A 21,000-nucleotide genomic window follows, 5' to 3' on the forward strand; every position below is an offset into this window, starting at 1 on the left:
TGATATGATACAGTATTGCAAATACCATGATATCTCATTTGCTGCTCTTATTTTAATACCATGATTTACAAAATAAATGCATACCTCCATTTTCTTTATAATTCTTATACCAAACGATCTAGCTAAGGAACTAAAAAGAAAAAATTAAAAAAGCTTTCATTTTGTTTTGTAAACATCTAAAAAGTTCAGCATTAAAATTTATGACTTCTCGAGTATAGTTAGCTTGATACATTTATCGACTGATAACGGTATTTTGTACTTGGAAATATTGGCGGAAATTCTGTCTGTGAAAATTTTTGTCCATGACCCAATACTTATTCTATAAAGTATATATACTCACCCCGATAGCATTGTGATAGCACGACCGCGACTGTGGAGCACGGCCTGGAGCACACGTGAAAGCACCGTGATGTCCACCTGTCGTAATTTCTGAGCGCACACTGCAAGCATGGTGTGGAAAGTGCATGTCATGCTATCAGACTGCATGGATTGTGTGTATACCAGGGCTGTTGCATACGCTCATGCAAGGTGGTATGCATGCAGTGCCCATTACCCCTAACCTCTTCTATATACTTTTATCATTATTTTAATTTATAATAATAAGAATGTTATTACAAACAATTTATTTATTTTTATTTTAATTATTTTAAATTTATTTTAAGTGCCCCTCGATAATGGATACTTGGATAAGGTTTGTGTTTGGAGATAAAAAGTCGACGTTATTCTCTATGGGTAGTAAGACGTCATTGGCAGTGATACCGCAGAAGTTTGCCATTTGTAGAAGAGTTTTTGTGAGCTAAAGTCGAGCTGTGATGCTGTGTATTAGGAGTGAGGTTTTAGGTGGGAAATGTTGTGGACGTGAATTTTGATTGTCCATTTGGGCAAATAAGGGCGTCTTTATGTTGTTGTTTTAATTGGGTTAGCTTTCGAGAAGTTGTAAAAGGAGGCCTGGTGGGTGAGCTGCTTTTCTTTGGGCGTGTTAATATCTTTTTAGGAGTATTCGAAGCGTTGGAGCACTTTTGCTGTGAAGTTCATCAGTTGCTTTGATAAGATCTTGCATATTGTCTCCCCCTCCTCTAGTCCAGGGAAATCGGAGAATCTTGATCTCTTGTTTCTGCTATTTAGGTCATTGTAATCATGTCAGGCTTCTTCGACTGTAACAGATTTTTTAACTACGTATGTTAATAGTATGCCTTGCTTGTAATTCTGTTAGTGTTTTTTCTTCTCTTAGTTTTTTCGGTAGGATCGTGATAGTTTTACCTTCGAAAAGTAACACTGGTGCAAAACCGGTAACTGTATGTTCTGTTTAATTGCATTTCTTTACGCATTCATGTGCTATGGTTGTCCATGGCTGCTTTCCTTGTTTTTCATTTATCTTACACCTTATTTTATTTTTTTTTTACCCAGTTTACCTCGATAGTTCTTAGGCCAAGTCGCCGGGGCTACCCGCTCACCACCTATGTGTAGGGATGTATTGCCGCACCCATTTTCCAACCCTTTTACTGATGTTACACCTAATCCATGGGCACAGTGTGAGTATCTTCGGTGAGACACCTTGCCAGTTAATCTGACACTCTTTGCACCAACGTTGCATCGGGTCTACTCGCCACTGTGTAGCCTTTCCCCGGGGAGGACTCCATATTTCAGGACATTCACTCCTCACCGGTGAAGCCGGCGACCTCTGCCGAAGCATCGGATCCAGGTTATTTAGCATCCCCGGAGAAGTCTCATGTTTCAGGGACCACTCCTCGTCGGTTAGGCCGGCGATCCCTGCCTGGTGCATCGGATCCGCTAATCCCTACCTCCTATCACTGTTTTGCATTCACTTAGGCCCGAAAACCTGTGGGGCAAGGAAAAAACTCTGGAATTGCTCTGAAGGAAAATTCCATAGAAAAACCCGCCCCAAAAAACAGCCGGGGTTACATAGGAACTTTTCCGAGCTGGGGGTCGTGCAGCTAGGTATCCCGGCTATCCGAAAACGCTGTTCTCTAATGGACAAGTGACTTACGTTGAACTCTATCCCGATCTAATAAATGCTAACGTCTCTGGTGACATACCAGGAGACGTGTTTAGCTAGAGCACAATCTGCTTCTAGCATTTGGGGTTTCATGGCCACTCTTCCAACCGCCCTGGGGTTACCAGAGAAGATTTTGCTACAACAGCAAGCCAGGGAAAACTCTAGAGGGAATCTAACATGGAGAAACATTTGCAGTCTCTTGTTTTTATTATTAGATCTTGAATCAATGGGAATGCTTGCGATTGAGGTATAACTATTTTATTTAGTTCTCGAAAGTCCATACATAATCTAGATTTTTTTCCATCGTCTGTTTAGATGCTAAAGTTACTGAGGCAGCAAAAGGATTAAGATTCTCCTATTAACTAGTATTTTAATAACATTGAGATTTGTTTTTTTATTTCCTTTTTATCTTCAATCGTGCACCTATATAAGGACTTTTACTGCAATATTTATCTACAGTAATAACTCTATGCGAGCTTCGTGTTCTTTAACTGAGCCAACATCATATTAATCTTTTGCAAAAATTGATTTATATTTATCTTGTGAATTCATAAATTTTAGTTTTTTGATGGAAGTTTAGAGCATGTAGTAAGATTTCAAACTTATTTGTGTCTATGTTTTTATTAAAATTTATTTTTTTAGTATAAATACATTCAGAATTTTTTTCTTTTTCCTTCTTTCATAATATTTGTAAATTTTCATTTTGGATTAATTTAAATTCTTTCATCATATTTAATCCGATTAAGAAATCAAACTTGATTTCCTCACTTTCTACTACGAACATATCAAATTGACTTTTCTATATCATAAATTTTTACTCTTTTATTTATCATTCCATTCGCTTTCGTTGCACCATTAATCGCCATCAAATTAGCTTTTTCTGTTTTAAGTTTATCATTTTCGTTTTTTAATTTTATCAATTTATAATTTATTAAGGATACATTTGATCCTTAATCATAAATCCCGATTACTTCTACTGAATTGTTTATAAGTAATTTAATGTTAATCAATGGTGGAACTACAAGTTTTTTTGAGCTGCGCATCATTTAATTCGACTTCTTACTGAGAGTTGTTTATTAAATTAATTTTATTCTTTTCCTCTTTTTCATCGTCAGCTGAAATTTCTTTTGATTTAAACCAACAATTTGATTCGAGAGTGAAATCGAGTGCCTTTATTTAATTTTTCGCATATTTTATATGTACTGTAAAATTTCTTTTTTTCTGAAGTTTTCTTTCTAACTAAATATTAATTTTTATGGATTTCTCTGTAAAGGTCCTCGACTTCTTTTAAACTTTCTCTATTGTTTTGTTGTTACCATACGCATCAAACCAAAACCCCATAAGCAATTCCAAGTGGAATTCCAAATGTATTATAAGTGTGTTTATAGGTGGAGTTACAAATACACAACGTTGCATCCGAAAATTGATTAACTAATTTATTTATTTTGCAATTATGTAAATATTTCCTCACTTCAAGCCTTATAGGAAATGCTGATACAACACAACTTCTCTCTTTTACTTGAAACCTTTATAAAGTTAATAATCGCAGCTTTTAAGTTGAGTCCTAGTATTATTGAACTCATCCGAGCTTTTTGGCTTCTCGATCACGAGGATTACGATGGCTTTTTCAACATCATGACAAGCCAAATTGTTTCCAGCAATGACATCGAAGACTGGCAGCATGAACTCGCTATAAATTCACTTTTAAAAAACAATCAACACAAATTAGGTACGTTTTCAAATTTTAAAAATATGTAACATACATTCGCAAACTGTCAATTAATTTTTTTTCATCATTTCTTTTTTAACAGCTCTAAATTATCTGCTCATTATTAAACCACCAGTGATATCGTCCGATCATCGGCGCATAATGATCGATCTGGCGGTGGAACAGGGTCATCTACTGTTAGCATTCCATGCACGACCGCCATCGGATTGCGGACCGTTACTCACGAGTTTCTTCCGCTCATGTGAAAAACATGGACAGCTCAGAAAAATTTTGCAACTGCCCTTAAACCCGGAAGAAGAGAAAGCCTTTGACAATTATCTCAAAGAAAATTATAATGACAAAACTAGATTGATCCACTACTTGCTGACGAACCGCCACGTAGAAGCCAGCCACATTTTTTCTGTAAAAAAAAACTTTAACCCACATCAATCAATTGATGAGGAAATAAACTTTAACTCAACCGCTTGGAATTTACTAAATTTGGTTCACAAAAATGTACCCGAAATCTCAAAACGTTTTGCAAACAGCTGGAGAAAAAATACCTCGAAATCGGCCAAGGGACGACGATTTTCACCATATCCCATTATAAGTAACAACAATGAGTCACGTAGATTTCACCATAAACCAATGTCTCAATCTTGGGACATTGATGGTGATGTTTACAACTTGGCAGTAGAAAAGACACTTGAGACGTGTCGCAAGCCCGATCGAGATGGGCTTGGACCATTAAATTATACGCCTTTTCTAACTGCGCCATGCGCAACAATAAATGCTCAACCAAAATTTGTTACTCAAATAAATAACAAGAGTGATACACATTATGTTGTATACCCAAAACGGAAGATCTTCACGAGAAAGACGGCTTTAAAAATGGTAATTGAGCCTGATGATGAAATAGTCAAAAAGCGGCGAAAACTTAACAACCAATCCAGGGACTCAACATTGAATGGTTGTATACTTTATCTACACACACACATACACACACACATATATATATATATATATATATATATTTGTGAACCTCGTTTTATTATAATTTTAATGTATTCGTTCAATTGCTTGTTTTAGATTTGGATCAATCGGGATCATCTGACTGTAGGCTTAGCATGACTAAAATATGTAGCACATCCGTTCCAGTTAAAATGAACGACAGTATTGGTTATAGTCACCCAAAACCAACTTTTATTAATAGCCAGGGTATCGCTGGCTTTCAAGAATACGAAATAACCGACGATGAGTCGAAAGATGGGCAAGAAAGTGAGTCCCAGTTTATTGTAGAAATGATGCCAGAAACTGGAGTAGCACGAAAAGATGATATTGTCCTGAGTTTTTTGAATTCTAATACTTCTGGCGAAGGAACGATACAAGCCGAAAACGTACGATCGAGATCAAGGATAAAAGAATCCGGACAGCACCTAAGCATTGAAGAAGAATATGCAAACCCATTAAGAAATTACTTATATAAATTCGTATCGGAGGAACTAGAGATGTCACCCGAATCTAATGTAAGTAGAACACATCAGGCCATTTTGGAACCACCGAAAAAAGCGTCTCCTCGACCTCCAATTAGGAGCATCTCAACAAGCTTTGATTCTAAGGCTTGGGAGGAAAAGTCCGAAAGTATTACAGACCGAAAAAAACAAAGTACATCATTGCCAGAGGAAATGGAAAAAATATTGGAACATTCAAAAAAAACATCCGTTCCAGTTAAAATGAACGACAGTATTGGTTATAGTTACCCAAAACCAACTTTTATTAATAGCCAGGGTATCGCTGGCTTTCAAGAATACGAAATAACCGACGATGAGTCGAAAGATGGGCAAGAAAGTGAGTCCCAGTTTATTGTAGAAATGATGCCAGAAACTGGAGTAGCACGAAAAAATGATCTTGTCCTGAGTTTTTTGAATTCTAATACTTCTGGCGAAGGAACGATACAAGCCGAAAACGTACGATCGAGATCAAGGATAGAAGAATCCGGACAGCACCTAAGCATTGAAGAAGAATATGCAAACCCATTAAGAAATTACTTATATAAATTCGTATCGGAGGAACTAGAGATGTCACCCGAATCTAATGTAAGTAGAACACATCAGGCCATTTTGGAACCACCGAAAAAAGCGTCTCCTCGACCTCCAATTAGGAGCATCTCAACAAGCTTTGATTCTAAGGCTTGGGAGGAAAAGTCCGAAAATATTACAGACAGAAAAAAACGAAGTACATCATTGCTAGAGGAAATGGAAAAAATATTGGAACATGCAAAAAAAACATCCGTTCCAGTTAAAATGAACGACAGTATTGGTTATAGTCTCCCAAAACCAACTTTTATTAATAGCCAGGGTATCGCTGGCTTTCAAGAATACGAAATAACCGACGATGAGTCGAAAGATGGGCAAGAAAGTGAGTCCCAGTTTATTGTAGAAATGATGCCAGAAACTGGAGTAGCACGAAAAAATGATCTTGTCCTGAGTTTTTTGAATTCTAATACTTCTGGCGAAGGAACGATACAAGCCGAAAACGTACGATCGAGATCAAGGATAGAAGAATCCGGACAGCACCTAAGCATTGAAGAAGAATATGCAAACCCATTAAGAAATTACTTATATAAATTCGTATCGGAGGAACTAGAGATGTCACCCGAATCTAATGTAAGTAGAACACATCAGGCTATTTTGGAACCACCGAAAAAAGCGTCTCCTCGACCTCCAATTAGGAGCATCTCAACAAGCTTTGATTCTAAGGCTTGGGAGGAAAAGTCCGAAAATATTACAGACAGAAAAAAACGAAGTACATCATTGCTAGAGGAAATGGAAAAAATATTGGAACATGCAAAAAAAACATCCGTTCCAGTTAAAATGAACGACAGTATTGGTTATAGTCTCCCAAAACCAACTTTTATTAATAGCCAGGGTATCGCTGGCTTTCAAGAATACGAAATAACCGACGATGAGTCGAAAGATGGGCAAGAAAGTGAGTCCCAGTTTATTGTAGAAATGATGCCAGAAACTGGAGTAGCACGAAAAGATGATATTGTCCTGAGTTTTTTGAATTCTAATACTTCTGGCGAAGGAACGATACAAGCCGAAAACGTACGATCGAGATCAAGGATAAAAGAATCCGGACAGCACCTAAGCATTGAAGAAGAATATGCAAACCCATTAAGAAATTACTTATATAAATTCGTATCGGAGGAACTAGAGATGTCACCCGAATCTAATGTAAGTAGAACACATCAGGCCATTTTGGAACCACCGAAAAAAGCGTCTCCTCGACCTCCAATTAGGAGCATCTCAACAAGCTTTGATTCTAAGGCTTGGGAGGAAAAGTCCGAAAGTATTACAGACCGAAAAAAACAAAGTACATCATTGCCAGAGGAAATGGAAAAAATATTGGAACATGCAAAAAAAACATCCGTTCCAGTTAAAATGAACGACAGTATTGGTTATAGTTACCCAAAACCAACTTTTATTAATAGCCAGGGTATCGCTGGCTTTCAAGAATACGAAATAACCGACGATGAGTCGAAAGATGGGCAAGAAAGTGAGTCCCAGTTTATTGTAGAAATGATGCCAGAAACTGGAGTAGCACGAAAAGATGATCTTGTCCTGAGTTTTTTGAATTCTAATACTTCTGGCGAAGGAACGATACAAGCCGAAAACGTACGATCGAGATCAAGGATAGAAGAATCCGGACAGCACCAAAGCATTGAAGAAAAATATGCAAACCCATTAAGAAATAACTTATATAAATTCGTATCGGAGGAACTAGAGATGTTACCCGAATCTAATGTAAGTAGAACACATCAGGCCATTTTGGAACCACCGAAAAAAGCGTCTCCTCGACCTCCAATTAGGAGCATCTCAACAAGCTTTGATTCTAAGGCTTGGGAGGAAAAGTCCGAAAATATTACAGACCGAAAAAAACAAAGTACATTTTTGCCAGAGGAAATGGAAAAAATATTGGAACATGCAAAAAAAACATCCGTTCCAGTTAAAATGAACGACAGTATTGGTTATAGTCACCCAAAACCAACTTTTATTAATAGCCAGGGTATCGCTGGCTTTCAAGAATACGAAATAACCGACGATGAGTCGAAAGATGGGCAAGAAAGTGAGTCCCAGTTTATTGTAGAAATGATGCCAGAAACTGGAGTAGCACGAAAAGATGATCTTGTCCTGAGTTTTTTGAATTCTAATACTTCTGGCGAAGGAACGATACAAGCCGAAAACGTACGATCGAGATCAAAGATAGAAGAATCCGGACAGCACCAAAGCATTGAAGAAAAATATGCAAACCCATTAAGAAATAACTTATATAAATTCGTATCGGAGGAACTAGAGATGTTACCCGAATCTAATGTAAGTAGAACACATCAGGCCATTTTGGAACCACCGAAAAAAGCGTCTCCTCGACCTCCAATTAGGAGCATCTCAACAAGCTTTGATTCTAAGGCTTGGGAGGAAAAGTCCGAAAATATTACAGACCGAAAAAAACAAAGTACATTATTGCCAGAGGAAATGGAAAAAATATCGGAACATGTAAAAAAAACATCCGATGTTCCAAACGTATTCATCGAAAAAGTCTCATCATCGTCTGATGTTGAAGAACCTGAGGAAGATAGCAACATGTTAGCTTTACCAAACAACCCACTTATAGAGCCGACGGATGATTGTAAGGAAGAGTATTTTAGCAAATCCACTCTTACAAAACGAACTCGAGGACGACCCAAAAAAGTAACTAAACTATCAGAGTCATCAAAATCAACTACAACAATACGCACGAGGAGAGCTGGATCTTCTACCAAGGATGTAGCCCCTACAGTGAAACCCACTAGGAAAACTAGAGCTGCATCTGTTGCTAAAGAAAATGTTGATTTGAAAACTGACGAAATGGCTGAAGAACAACAAGTATCTACAGTGCGGTCGTCGAGAGCATCTAAATTAAAAAAAAATACTTCGATAGTTGCTGACAAACGCTCAAAGGCCAGATGGATATCCAAGGATGACGAACAAATCACATCTTCTGAATTGGTACCTGCCAACGATGATCTGCCAATGTCTCACACTCGAAGTAGAATAGCTGAGTCCGTAGACAATGATAAAAAAGGATTGTCAAAAATAAGACCAACCAGAGCCAGGACCGTATCGAAAAATGAACAAGAATCAACCACCTCTAGAAAAAAAAGAGCAGGTGCCGTAGTCCAGGAAAATGATCAGGCTACACCCACACCGAAAGAAGATAATAAACGATGTTTGAGGAAGACGCGAGCCTCATCACTGGCAAAGGAAACCAGTAACAATATCACCAATTTGAGTAACCCACCAGCCAGGGCAGAAATTATACGAGCAATCCAGACTACGAGACCTTCCAGTTCAGAGCCCACAATTCGCAGGCGTAAGTGCTCTGTCCAGTCAGAACCGGGAGACATCGAAAAAATTTTAATTGACACAAGAACTGTAAAGTCAAAGAGTAAAGCGGAAAAAAGGAATACGACAGGTCGAGGTCGCAGAGCGACTAGCGTCGATTCAATCGTGAGTGTGCCTGAAGGTAGGCGTGTAATACGCAGTTTACTCACTAAAACGATCATCAAGGAAGTCATCCCCGAAGAGCCAATATCCATGAAACAAACAAGAAAGAGAAAATATGATTCTTCTGTTACTGGTAATGAAGCTAAGAAAGTACGTGATAAACTCGAGCATACTGATAGTAAAGACTATAGATTTTCGTTACCCAAAACAGTTGAAGATGTTCCGGTTATCTCTGAAGGTTTGTGATCAAAAAAGACATATTTACCGTAACATTTAAGGTAGTTGTTTCCCAATGTATAGGTTAATCGTATGTATAAATATACAATAATAAGGTTATGTTCAACTATCATCCCGTATTTGTTTTCGTTATGTTAACCCACAAATGGCGCATCTAGCGCATTTTTGGTAGATCTAAAACATGACAGGTATCAGTTTAAATGTAGCTCGGTAAAATAATACACATGACTTATTAAATTGGTTTTATTGATATGGGAGGCTTGTTCGTTACCCCCTATGAACTTGATATCGCCATAACTCAGAGGAAAAATGATAAACGATTGGATTGTACATGTAGTGTAAGGCTGAGCAAGTGTAAGTATATGTAATAGGTGAACTTGTATATTTAACAAAGTACATTTAGAGGTTATTAAAATGAAAGCAAACAATAAGAAAAATTTCCTATGACATCTTTACCAACATAGTCACGAGAAGTTATCGATTGATAATGCAATTTCCACTGACATAGCACCAAAATGGGGGAAAAAAGCTAAACATAATGTGAAAAATGTATACGAGCATTTCGGTATTCGGTACACTGCAATAAAAATATTGCTTTTTCGGTGTAAATTTACTGATTGTTTATTTTCTGCATGTCGTCTGCTTGGCACGATTGTGATTACGATTTCCCTGGCACCACTTAATTCTAAACTTCAAAATAGTGTCAGGTTTTAGTTCTACTGAAATATGCTAAATGCGGCACTCATGGGTTAACATGACGAATTTAAAATATCAGAGAAAAATGTGAATACCTCTCCGTACGTAGGTACATAAACATATGCATCTACCTATTTGTAACTTGTGCTCATGTGACAATGTGGTGTTGCTCCTTACGTGATACTCTTGGTTATACTGTAAAAACTATCAATATTATAAATACTGCGACGGACATTGAAAATAAAAAGACCTACTCTGGACTTGATATATTAACAATAAGAATAGTAAATTTACTACAGTAATTATAATGCCTGCCATGATGGAGTATTTTACTTTTGCAAGATACTTAATACTCAAACAACAAATAGTGTGAACACGACTGTTATTTCTATTAATGAATTTTTAGACGAATATAAAGAAATAATTTATGCATGTTTATTTTCTGTATTGAAGTTGTAAATAATCGTTTCGTAAATATAAAATCCTACATAAACTTTACAGTCAACATGGTAATGTTACTACGAGATTTATAAAACTGAACAATACAAGTAGTAAATTTATTATGATGAACTTAGTAAAGTTACTATGACGGGCGTTGGGAATAAAAAGACCTACGTACAACGTAGTACAATTGCAATGGTTGGTATCTACTACTCTTTAGTTGGTATTTTGACTATTTCGACTGTAATTTTATGAACAATGTGGTACATATACACAAGACTTTTTTTACAGTGTATCTTCCAAAATCAAACGAAGAGCACTATTTTGATTACTATTACTTTAAAACTATGTGGTAAAAAATTCTCAAAAAAATGTATGTGTTTCTTTACTGCCTAAGATAGTTTTCAGTAGTTTTTCAATTATTTATAAATAGGCGGTAAGTTACAATTTTTTAAATAATGAGACTATGTAGTGTTTGTACCATTGCTCTAATATTAAAAGAGTGATTTTTTGACGAGGATATTGTAATAACGACGTGGTTAATCGGTCTCAAATTTTTTATACATATTTCTCGACGCTTAGATTAATTTTGCTGAAAATTTCGTACCTTTTTAAATACTTTTGATTTAGGAAACAACTAGCTTAAGTAACTGAAAATCGAATTTTGAGAGAATGAACGCAAATTTTATTTTCAGATGTTTGTCAAACGACCACTTTCAAATTTGCACATCCAACTGGATTACAGAAGTAAGTTCCTTCAAGTAAAAAAAAAAATTTCAATGTATTAAATTTGTATGAATTTTTCAGATTTCTAACGCCAATGCGCTTCGATGGGGATGAGATAATGAGTGTCTTGGAACTAGATCATACTGGTAATGTAGAAAACCCCGTGGGAACAACTTCACGGCAACCTCAAACCTATTTTATAATGCCTTCAATATTTACAGACCGAATAAACCAAAGTACGTCATTGCCAGAGGAAATGGAAAAAATATCGGAACATGTAAAAAAAACATCCGATGTTCCAAACATATTCATCGAAAAAGTCTCATCATCATCTGATGTCGAAGAACCTGAGGAAGATAGCAACATGTTGGCTTTACCAAACAACCCACTTATAGAGCCGACGGATGATTGTAAGGAAGAGTATTTTAGCAAATCCACTCTTACAAAACGAACTCGAGGACGACCCAAAAAAGTAATTAAATTATCAGAGTCATCAAAATCAACTACAACAATACGCACGAGGAGGGCTGGATCTTCTACCAAGGATGTAGCCCCTACAGTGAAACCCACTAGGAAAACTAGAGCTGCATCTGTTGCTAAAGAAAATGTTGATTTGAAAACTGACGAAATGGCTGAAGAACAACAAGTATCTACAGTGCGGTCGTCGAGAGCATCTAAATTAAAAAAAAATACTTCGATAGTTGCTGGCAAACGCTCAAAGGCTGGATGGATATCCAAGGATGACGAACAAATCACATCTACTGAATTGGTACCTGCCAACGATGATCTGCCAATGTCTCACACTCGAAGTAGAATAGCTGAGTCCGTAGACAATGATAAAAAAGGATTGTCAAAAATAAGACCAACCAGAGCCAGGACCGTATCGAAAAATGAACAAGAATCAACCACCACTAGAAAAAAAAGAGCAGGTGCGGTAGTCCAGGAAAATGATCAGGCTACACCCACAGCGAAAGAAGATAATAAACGATGTTTGAGGAAGACGCGAGCCTCATCACTGGCAAAGGAAACCAGTAACAATATCACCAATTTGAGTAACCCACCAGCCAGGGCAGAAATTATACGAGCAATCCAGACTACGAGACCTTCCAGTTCAGAGTCCACAATTCGCAGGCGTAAGTGCTCTGTCCAGTCAGAACCGGGAGACATCGAAAAAATTTTAATTGACACAAGAACTGTAAAGTCAAAGAGTAAAGCGGAAAAAAGGAATACGACAGGTCGAGGTCGCAGAGCGACTAGCGTCGATTCAATCGTGAGTATGCCTGAAGGTAGGCGTGCAATACGCAGTTTACTCACTAAAACGATCATCAAGGAAGTCATCCCCGAAGAGCCAATATCCATGAAACAAACAAGAAAGAGAAAATATGCTTCTTCTGTTACTGGTAATGAAGCTAAGAAAGTACGTGATCAACTCGAGCATACTGAAAGTAAAGACTATGGATTTTCGTTACCCGAAACAGTTGAAGATGTTCCGGTTATCTCTGAAGGTTTGTGATCAAAAAAGATATATTTACCGCAACATTTAAAGTGAATAAGAATCGAATTTTGAGAAAATAAAACTTTTATTTTCAGATGTTTGTCAAACGACCACTTTCAAATTTGCACATCCGACTGGATTACAGAAGTAAGTTCCTTCAAGTAAAAAAAAAAAGAATGTTCGATGTGTAAAATTCATATGAATTTTACAGATTTCTAACGCCCATTCGCATCGATGGGGTTGAAACAACGAGTATCTTGGAGGTAGTTGATACTGGCAACGTAAAAAAACCTTGGGCCAAAATTCATCCGCGAAGCTGTTTTATAATGCCTAAAAAAGCGAAAAACAAAGAACAATGATGTGTCAATTAAATGTTTTTCATTTAATCTGTTGATATTTTGTCGTTTTTCGTTTTTTTTTTTATTTTTTTCCAAACAAGAAAGCAGATTGTAATATACTTTTGTAAATAATTGATTAATACATCATCATAGTTTTATAAAGGTTTGAGTCTAGTAATTTTTAAGCAAGTCCTAAATTCCCTTTCATACATACCTCATAGATCATATCAAGCAAACAAAACATGTTAAGATCATGGAATTTAATACATATCAATCAATTGTCGTCACATGTTAAATAAATTTTTTTGACACTCAACATTCAAAGCCACTGATAATACCAGTACTTTACTTTTTTCAGGCCACAAAATACGATATTTAGTATTATTGGAATTAAGCATCCCTTGAACGCTACTTTTCAAATTCGGTATAAGAAAATAAAAATAACGTCAGCATTTCAGATCTTATCAATTAGTTAATGTAGAAATTTACCATACAATTTTATCAAAAAAGGCATATGCTACAGATTCTTTTGTCTCTTTCGTTGTTTTTTTGAACATGAAGTCTATGAAATCCGAAATAGTCATCCCATGTAATATAAATAGACAGTCACAAGAAAATAAAACAATAGCTATTGTATTAAAATTTCTCGTACTTATCGTTTTATTTTTCATCTACAATTTATGTGATAAATTAGGCAAATTCGTTATACATATCAGTTGGCGTGCAAAATAAATAACGTTTAATCGTCGATTCGACATTTCGACTAGAATGGCACAAATGTAAAACGCTCAATACATACGTGTGTGTATGTATATATCAAACAATGAGAATAGTTATAAAAGCGGTTGTATACAAAAAAAGGTCAATTACCTCCATACGCTGAAAGAAATAACTTAAAAATACTGCAACAGGTGGAAAACAGGGAGGGATCGAACACGTTATTTATGTACAACATAAGTAGATAGTGGGAACTACCCTAATATCCAAATTAAAAAAAAAAAAAAAAAAAAAACAGTTGCTCGGAATAAAAATAAGAATCAGTAGCGCGCGTAACGACCGTAGTAGTTGGCTGCACGGCCACCCTCGATGGGATTGCAGGAGAAGAGTGCGTCCCCTCGGTAACTCTCGGCGCACCTGAAAAATAAGTGATAATTTTTTGTTTCATCGATTCATCGATACCCACGTATTGAATAATTTACATAAATTTTATCACTCTTAACGTATTTTTTTTATACCTCCTTGATACTTGGCGTGTATTTCTTTTAGTACGATTAATAATACTTACTGGCACACTGCAATGTGTCTTCTAGGTGTACAATTGGCATTTAAACCGCACTCACGGCCCGTGCACGGGTTCTGACAGGCAAAGTTGATGCACGCCTGATTGTCCGGGCACTCGTTGTTGGACAAGCACTCGCCCCTCTTACAACTGATAACATAATATGTCATACATCACTTAAATCAGATCAAATTGCATACAATGCAATATATATACACGCGTGTACCTGATTAGCGCGTTTCCAACATAGCCGTGGGGACACCTGCACACCGGGCGCTTCTTACCCGTGTTGTCATGGCCCGGTCGGCACTCGGCGTTGGCACCGCACGGATTCCCGCTGCACAGGTCCTCTGCAAGTCAATGAACATTGTAGCCCCAAAGAGTTATTGTTGTTATCGGGGGCATTTTGCATAATGTACGCGCTAATATTAATTTAATACACGTATGTATGTATATATTATACCATCGGTGAAGGGCCGACAGAAAACGAAGGGGTCGCCAGTTTTGTCCTTGGGACAACTGCAGACGGGCGTTACGTCGCGGAGCTCGCAATTGGCGTTGGTGCCGCAGGTGCCCTCGCAAGGATCGACGCATTTCTGATAGAGGCAGGCAGGCTTGCCAGCAGGACAGTCGGAGTGCTGGGTGCACTCGGGCTGGCAGGATATGAGCGGGTTACCCAGCCAATTCTGCAAGAATGAGAAAAAAAAATTCAATGGTTATGTATTTTACGTATGTCATGTATATGTGGTTTAAAAGATGTGTATGATGATGATGACCTTGGGACAGACGCAGTTGGCTCGGTGGTTGATGACGTTGCCCTCGGCGCTCTCGGTGCATACGGAGGCGCACGGGCTCTCGCAGCGTAAGTCCTTCGAGCAGTGCTGGTGCTGGGGACAGTCAAAGTCGGACTCGCACTCGTGACGGCAGCCCTCGAGAGGACGCCCTCGGTATCCCGACAATCAAGAGCACACCGCCACGCCGTTCTTGACTTCGCACTTGGTGTTGGCCCCATAAGGATTTGGGCTCTTGCACGGCGCCTCTGTTTGGGATTTCATCATGAAATTTACTTTTACGCCAGGGAGTAAATGTATGTAGTTGTTCATAACATTGAGAAAAAAAGAAAAAAAAAAGAAAAAATGTACTTGCCAGGGTCGTAGACGCAATTGTGCAGAGGATTGCCCGTGTGCCGCAGGCGTAGGTACACGGATCGATGCATCGGTTCCCGCTGCAGGTGCGGCTTCCAGTGCAATCCTCGTTTACTGCAATTTCGGGGACAAAACAGATATATTATTTCTTTTATTTGCAGGATTTTTCATCCCCATTGATTCCCGTTAAAAATTTTAAAATTATATTTTAGTATTGGTAATTTAAAAAACATATACGCGCTCGGTTAATGATTGTTGATCAAAGTGACCATGCACACCTTTTATTGAATTGCACTATTTTTCTTTTTAACTCGCATTTATTTTATTTTCAGAAAAGAAACGAGTTAATCGGTATAGTAGTTGTTCGAATCGTAATAGAAGAAGATAAAAAAAATAAAATAAATTGTGAGAACTAGTCAATAACGCGATCCAGAAATGTGTGATGAAAAGATTACGAAATAAGGCTCGATGAGGAACCAAAAAAGGGGCTACGTGACCTTGCGCGTTCGCCGCGCGTAATAATATAATCGTTTGCCATGCAATTATGGTATATACAAGTGAGCTTGATACTCCACTTGTATGTACTATATTTCCGTAAATATATATACACGCGCACACCTTTTTATGGTGACGTAAGTGCTCGATGATAGATTAGGCATTGCCAATTAAGTATGTTGCAGGTATACGAAACGTAAAAACTGACATTGTGGCTGATGATGATGATGATGATTATAATAATAATAAATACTTACTGATGCATTCGACACGCTCGCACCTCGTAAGAGGATCGCCATCGTACAGATTCAAGCACGAACAAACCGGCCGGCCCTCGCTCATCGTACACCTGGCGTTCTGGCCGCATGTGTGGCTATCACAACTGGTTGCTGTGTGTTTGTTGAAAAACGTGTATGTTCATTTTTTTTTCTTTGCAATTTTTGTTCCCAACCCACGACATATTTCGCTTCAATTACAGAAAAAAATTTCACTTTCGTAAAAATGGTAAGAAATGGTAAAAAACGTCTTTCCCCACCTTATGATTAATAAAAAATGGCTCGAAACCATAAAAAAATTTAAAGATCCAAATTGGGGTGGAGCACCACTTCTGCGTAATTACCGCATTTTCTAATTTTAAAATAGCAACAATTTTTTAAATTTATTTTAAGAGAAAAATATTTTTTCCTTATAACCGGCCAAGAGATTTCAAACCATTTCTATGATCCTCGAAAAAAAATTCCCCTTTTTCCGGGATTAGCGCAACGAAATACTTTGTGTGTCCCAAGTCTTGGAAAATTGTTTTTCATCGATTCAAGGTTGATAAATAAATCGGAGGTATAACAAAGGTGCACTTCATAAATAAATTTAAGTCATCGAGTAAAAACCTGTATTAAATGTATACCTCCACGTGCAAAAAATGAACCTTGTATGGGTATACACAAGTATAGTTTGAAACCAGTTGACCTTCGCCATAGAATGATGATACGTCAGAGGCCCAGATATTTATACAAATAATATTACTTCGTCGTTGAAATATCTCAAAAACGAATCGGCTTGCGGGTTTTTTTTTTTTATTTTCCATCTTTAAATATTATCTTCGCTCTTCTACGCGTATAGGGATACACTTTACTCGTAAGATTGTTTTTATTTTATCAGTTAATGCTATAGTATACATCAAAGAAAATTTTTTAACGACTGTTCCAATGAACAGATGTAAAAAATAAAATAAAATAAAATTCAGAGTTGCCGGAAAAACACAAGGTATAATGATAAAATCGATTTAAAGCTTCTCCCACTAGTGTTTCTGAATTGCTACGTGTAAGAAAAACCTCCAGTCTTCGTTCGCATACGCGGCGAATAATCGTTTCCTGTAACTTTGAGACTTACTCTGCCAAGTACGCGATTGAATAAGGGGTATCACAAAAATTCTTCGCTCCACTTGCTTATATATACAGCTCACACCTATTATTGCGTAATAATTAAAATGATGGACAATTACCTCGAGCACCCGATTGGTTGGGTCTTTTGCGCATCAACAGAACATCAAAAATAATAACCGCAAAAAATAAGTAATTATTTGACCGATCTATATCAATTATCGTTTGAGCGAAGATTTCAATCGCACGAGTTTCAATAGCTGAATTTTCGTGAAAAAAAATTAATTTCCTTATTTACTCAATAGTTGAATGTATAGTGTTGGGGAAAATAAAAACAACAACAAGGGCACTTACCTCCACTGAGTACCTTCGAGCCGTAAAATACGTTGCTTGCCCATGGGCAGCATCGCCACCGCCGAAGTGGCACACAGCGCGACCAGCAGAACTGTAGTCTGCATTGGCTTCATTTTGCTAGCTGTAAACCTTTTCAAAAAGCGGAGAAAAGAAAGTTGTATCGTTTATCGGTTTAAAATATCGGTTTAAAATATCGGTTTTGAAAATTGAGAGATCAATAATTTATATTTTGAAGGCTCGCAATGGAAAAAGCGAATTATCGTTTTCCGCGAGGCAAACAAGATTGATCAAGTATGTACCCAGGAAAAAAAAGGCTTGGAAGCTCACTTGAAGCCGACGACTGATTTGAATGAAAAATCGGCAAGGTAAGTGTATACACAGATGTAACGATCGAAGAGCGGAGAGTAGGTATAAAAGAGTATACGCGACGGTTAAACGATCCGCGCTTGGCTGGACCGCGAGGCGAACTGACTCTGAAATCGTCAAAAGCAAGTCACAATATAATCCCATCTATAACGTTTAAGTTAAAAGCGATGTGTATATATATATATATATATATATATATATATATATATATATATATATATATATATATATATATATATATATATATATATGCACATGTGAGTACACCGATGGAATCCATGGCCAGTAAGCGCCCCGGGTTGTGTGGGGATTGGCGCTTGTGTTATTTTATTTATTCAATTAATAAACAAAGCGGCCAGTAAGCGCCCCGGGTTGTGTGGTGATTGGCGCTTGTGTTATTTTATTTATTCAATTAAAAAACAAAGTGGCCAGTAAGTGCTCCGGGTTGTGTGGTGATTAGCGCTTGTGTTATTTTATTTATCATTTTAATTATCAAAGCGGCCTGTAAGTGCTCCGGGTCGTGTGGGGATTGGCGCTTGTGTTATTTTATTTATTCAATTAATAAACAAAGCAGCTAGTAAGCGCCCCGGGTTGTGCGGGGATTGGCGCTTGCGTTATTGTTTAATGTATTTTATTAATTAATAAAGCTTGTGATACTGCTTTTAGGCGCGTTGGGTTATTGGGTTAAATAGCTTAGGATTAATTTATCAAGTTATGGTGTATGAAATGTTGTCGAGTTATCTGGGGTTTTGCGTCTTGCTCCATATAGCCAATTTGAATTTCCCGCAAGTTTGCCAGTCACATTTGAGAGCACTGCCTATATTCTCGTACACGTGTTAAGTTGGCACAATGATAGCTAAACAAGCTACCAACTTGGCAGTAACTCAGCACTGATACTGATACTGGCATGGTGTGACGACCTACAGTATTCTGATTTTGTTCAACCGATTGCCAATGTGTGGTTTATTATTACAAACTAACAATTAATGGTTTTGTTAAGAAAATAACAAATACTTTACTGTAACATTATCTATTTTAGCGATTTAAAGCTCGATTAATAGTATTTTTTTATACAAAAAAATCTTGACTTTATTATTATGTTACATTTTGCAGCATTTCAACACCAGGTATCGTGAATGAATGTATCAGTCTTCATAAGATACATCTCCACACAAAATTCATTGGAAATCTGTTCTCTGTTGCGTCAATGTTATTGGTGAACTACTAGCATTTGCATCTTGCTCTTCCTCCACTTCTAAACTATTTAATCTAAAATAAATATAAGATATTGGTAAAAATAACCATCATCAACATTATCAAACGTATGTATGTAAATTAATTTTCATCTTACTCGTCTTGCTCTAGACTGTGTAACATTTGAAAACCAGCATCCAAGCTTGGAGGAAAACCCATGTCTGGGTCGAGTAATTGCAAAGTTGGCACTTCCCTATAAACATTGCCGAATTGAGAAAGCTCATCGAAATGCATACTACTGGGTCCTTCATCTGTGTCCATTCTATGAAGATAATTTTGTGGTTGATAAAAAAAATATGAAAACCATGTAAAATGTAATAGATTTCATTTTTTTTTTGTAAAATCAATGTGTTTATTACTTTGTATTGCAGGAATCAAGTTCGAGCTTTTTTTGTTGTTCCATTTTTTTCTCCACATCTCTCCTTACATTTTTCTCATGCCTGAGCACATAATCTTGGTAATAAGAGTGTACACCTATAATTCCACCTATGTTTGCTTCCACAAAAACTTTCTCTAATGCATCCTGAAAAAAGGTCGATGTTGAAAGGTTATTCCTATCATTTTTTTTTTTTTTTTCTTAAGTAAAAACGGTTCATCGTACAGGAAAACCATAATTTTTTTCCTCTGATGCTGTTTTAAGTAATAGGCTTATTCTCTCTAGAAAATGTTCAGCTACGTCTGTTAAGGTATTAATTGCGTGACTCCATGCTTTTTCAAATCCCACATGAGCCAACAAAGTTATAACCGCATGATTCAATATACTTCGTGCAGTAGCAGGTCTCAAGTGGCTGATGTTACCATTATTTTTAAAATTTTTCCTATAAACAGTGACCATTGAAAAACATATTTATTTAGAAGGAAAAATCGTACAGAGAAAATATTTTTACCTGGACTGTTTATTCGGTAGTGTGCAATCACTCGAATCTTTGAAATTGTCATCTTGAGATTCATCTTCGATCACAGTTAAATTTTTTATAATAGTTCCCTCTTCCTGTAAAAACAACAGAACATTGGAATTTTTGCAACAAAGTTTACTGATAACATTTAAAACTCAATTACCATTGCTCTGAGCTGTTGCCTCAGGTGTATGGTATTTAGCACATGTACGTTTCCCATAGGTAACCTTAAAATAAATCACATTGTTTAATCTAATGAGTCTTGGGAAAAAAAAGGAAAAACAAATCACATTTATGTACTGTATAAACTCGGGCTGTCTTTGAGTTGTATAGTCGGAATCCGTATTGTTGGACTCCTCCATAACTTGTCTCCAAATGTTGTCAATCACGTCTGGAGGAACGATTTCTTGTTTATCAGGTTCCCTCGGTGGCAGTTCACCCCATAGTCCGTTATAGCCGACGTTTTTACTTGATTTCATGGCTAATATAGGTATGTAATAATATTTTACTGATTTTATTTATTTAAAAAAAAAAACACCGTTTTGATTTCAGCAACTCAGTTACCTCTGCAGTTTGTGTTTGTATAGTGTATACAAATCATATGTAAAGGTTAAGATAGGTATAATTACGG

General features: G+C 37.0%; 3 protein-coding genes across 3 annotated transcripts; 1 reads left to right on the forward strand and 2 right to left on the reverse strand.

Moving 5' to 3' along the window:
• Positions 1–2,033: 2,033 nt before the first annotated feature.
• Positions 2,034–13,225, forward strand: LOC149373424 (uncharacterized). The gene is made up of 9 exons (XM_089596285.1): positions 2,034–2,264; positions 3,503–3,746; positions 3,829–4,695; positions 4,815–9,509; positions 11,341–11,392; positions 11,453–11,517; positions 11,593–12,876; positions 12,962–13,013; positions 13,078–13,225. Exons 1-9 carry the CDS (start codon positions 2,034–2,036, stop codon positions 13,223–13,225), a joined length of 7,638 nt encoding a protein of 2,545 aa, XP_089452411.1.
• A 1,016-nt stretch (positions 13,226–14,241) lies between these two features.
• On the reverse strand, positions 14,242–16,465 carry LOC106644488 (uncharacterized). Its single transcript, XM_089596286.1, has 8 exons — positions 16,404–16,465; positions 15,630–15,742; positions 15,455–15,522; positions 15,260–15,412; positions 14,947–15,169; positions 14,710–14,833; positions 14,490–14,633; positions 14,242–14,338 (listed from the first exon to the last, which is right to left on the reverse strand). The coding sequence occupies exons 1-8, from the start codon at positions 16,463–16,465 to the stop codon at positions 14,242–14,244; spliced, it is 984 nt and encodes a 327-aa protein (XP_089452412.1).
• A 2,796-nt stretch (positions 16,466–19,261) lies between these two features.
• LOC106641314 (uncharacterized) lies at positions 19,262–20,971 on the reverse strand. Its single transcript, XM_014355702.2, has 7 exons — positions 20,670–20,971; positions 20,533–20,596; positions 20,361–20,464; positions 20,075–20,291; positions 19,833–19,996; positions 19,571–19,735; positions 19,262–19,488 (listed from the first exon to the last, which is right to left on the reverse strand). The coding sequence occupies exons 1-7, from the start codon at positions 20,846–20,848 to the stop codon at positions 19,398–19,400; spliced, it is 984 nt and encodes a 327-aa protein (XP_014211188.2). The 5' UTR covers positions 20,849–20,971; the 3' UTR covers positions 19,262–19,397.
• Between the last annotated feature and the right edge of the window lie 29 nt (positions 20,972–21,000).

Source organism: Copidosoma floridanum, unplaced genomic scaffold (assembly GCF_036245765.1).
Source record: "Copidosoma floridanum isolate Cflo_tuat_1 unplaced genomic scaffold, Cflo_Japanese_pri ptg000030l, whole genome shotgun sequence".
Classification (NCBI taxonomy): domain Eukaryota; kingdom Metazoa; phylum Arthropoda; class Insecta; order Hymenoptera; family Encyrtidae; genus Copidosoma; species Copidosoma floridanum.

Bases quoted from the DNA above. Each gene is read 5' to 3' on its own strand.
- LOC106641314 (XM_014355702.2), bottom strand. From the start codon at position 20,848: ATGAAATCAAGTAAAAACGTCGGCTATAACGGACTATGGGGTGAACTG. The intron at 20,597-20,669 runs GTACATAAATGT...ATTTATTTTAAG, and splicing joins AGACAGCCCGAGTTTATACA to GTTACCTATGGGAAACGTAC. The intron at 20,465-20,532 runs GTAATTGAGTTT...TTGTTTTTACAG, and splicing joins GGCAACAGCTCAGAGCAATG to GAAGAGGGAACTATTATAAA.
- LOC106644488 (XM_089596286.1), bottom strand. From the start codon at position 16,465: ATGAGCGAGGGCCGGCCGGTTTGTTCGTGCTTGAATCTGTACGATGGC. The intron at 14,834-14,946 runs GTATAATATATA...ATTGACTTGCAG, and splicing joins CTGTCGGCCCTTCACCGATG to AGGACCTGTGCAGCGGGAAT. The intron at 14,339-14,489 runs GTAAGTATTATT...CTTATTTTTCAG, and splicing joins AGACACATTGCAGTGTGCCA to GTGCGCCGAGAGTTACCGAG.
- LOC149373424 (XM_089596285.1), top strand. From the start codon at position 2,034: ATGCTAACGTCTCTGGTGACATACCAGGAGACGTGTTTAGCTAGAGCA. The intron at 3,747-3,828 runs GTACGTTTTCAA...CTTTTTTAACAG, and splicing joins AAACAATCAACACAAATTAG to CTCTAAATTATCTGCTCATT. The intron at 11,393-11,452 runs GTAAGTTCCTTC...TGAATTTTTCAG, and splicing joins CATCCAACTGGATTACAGAA to ATTTCTAACGCCAATGCGCT.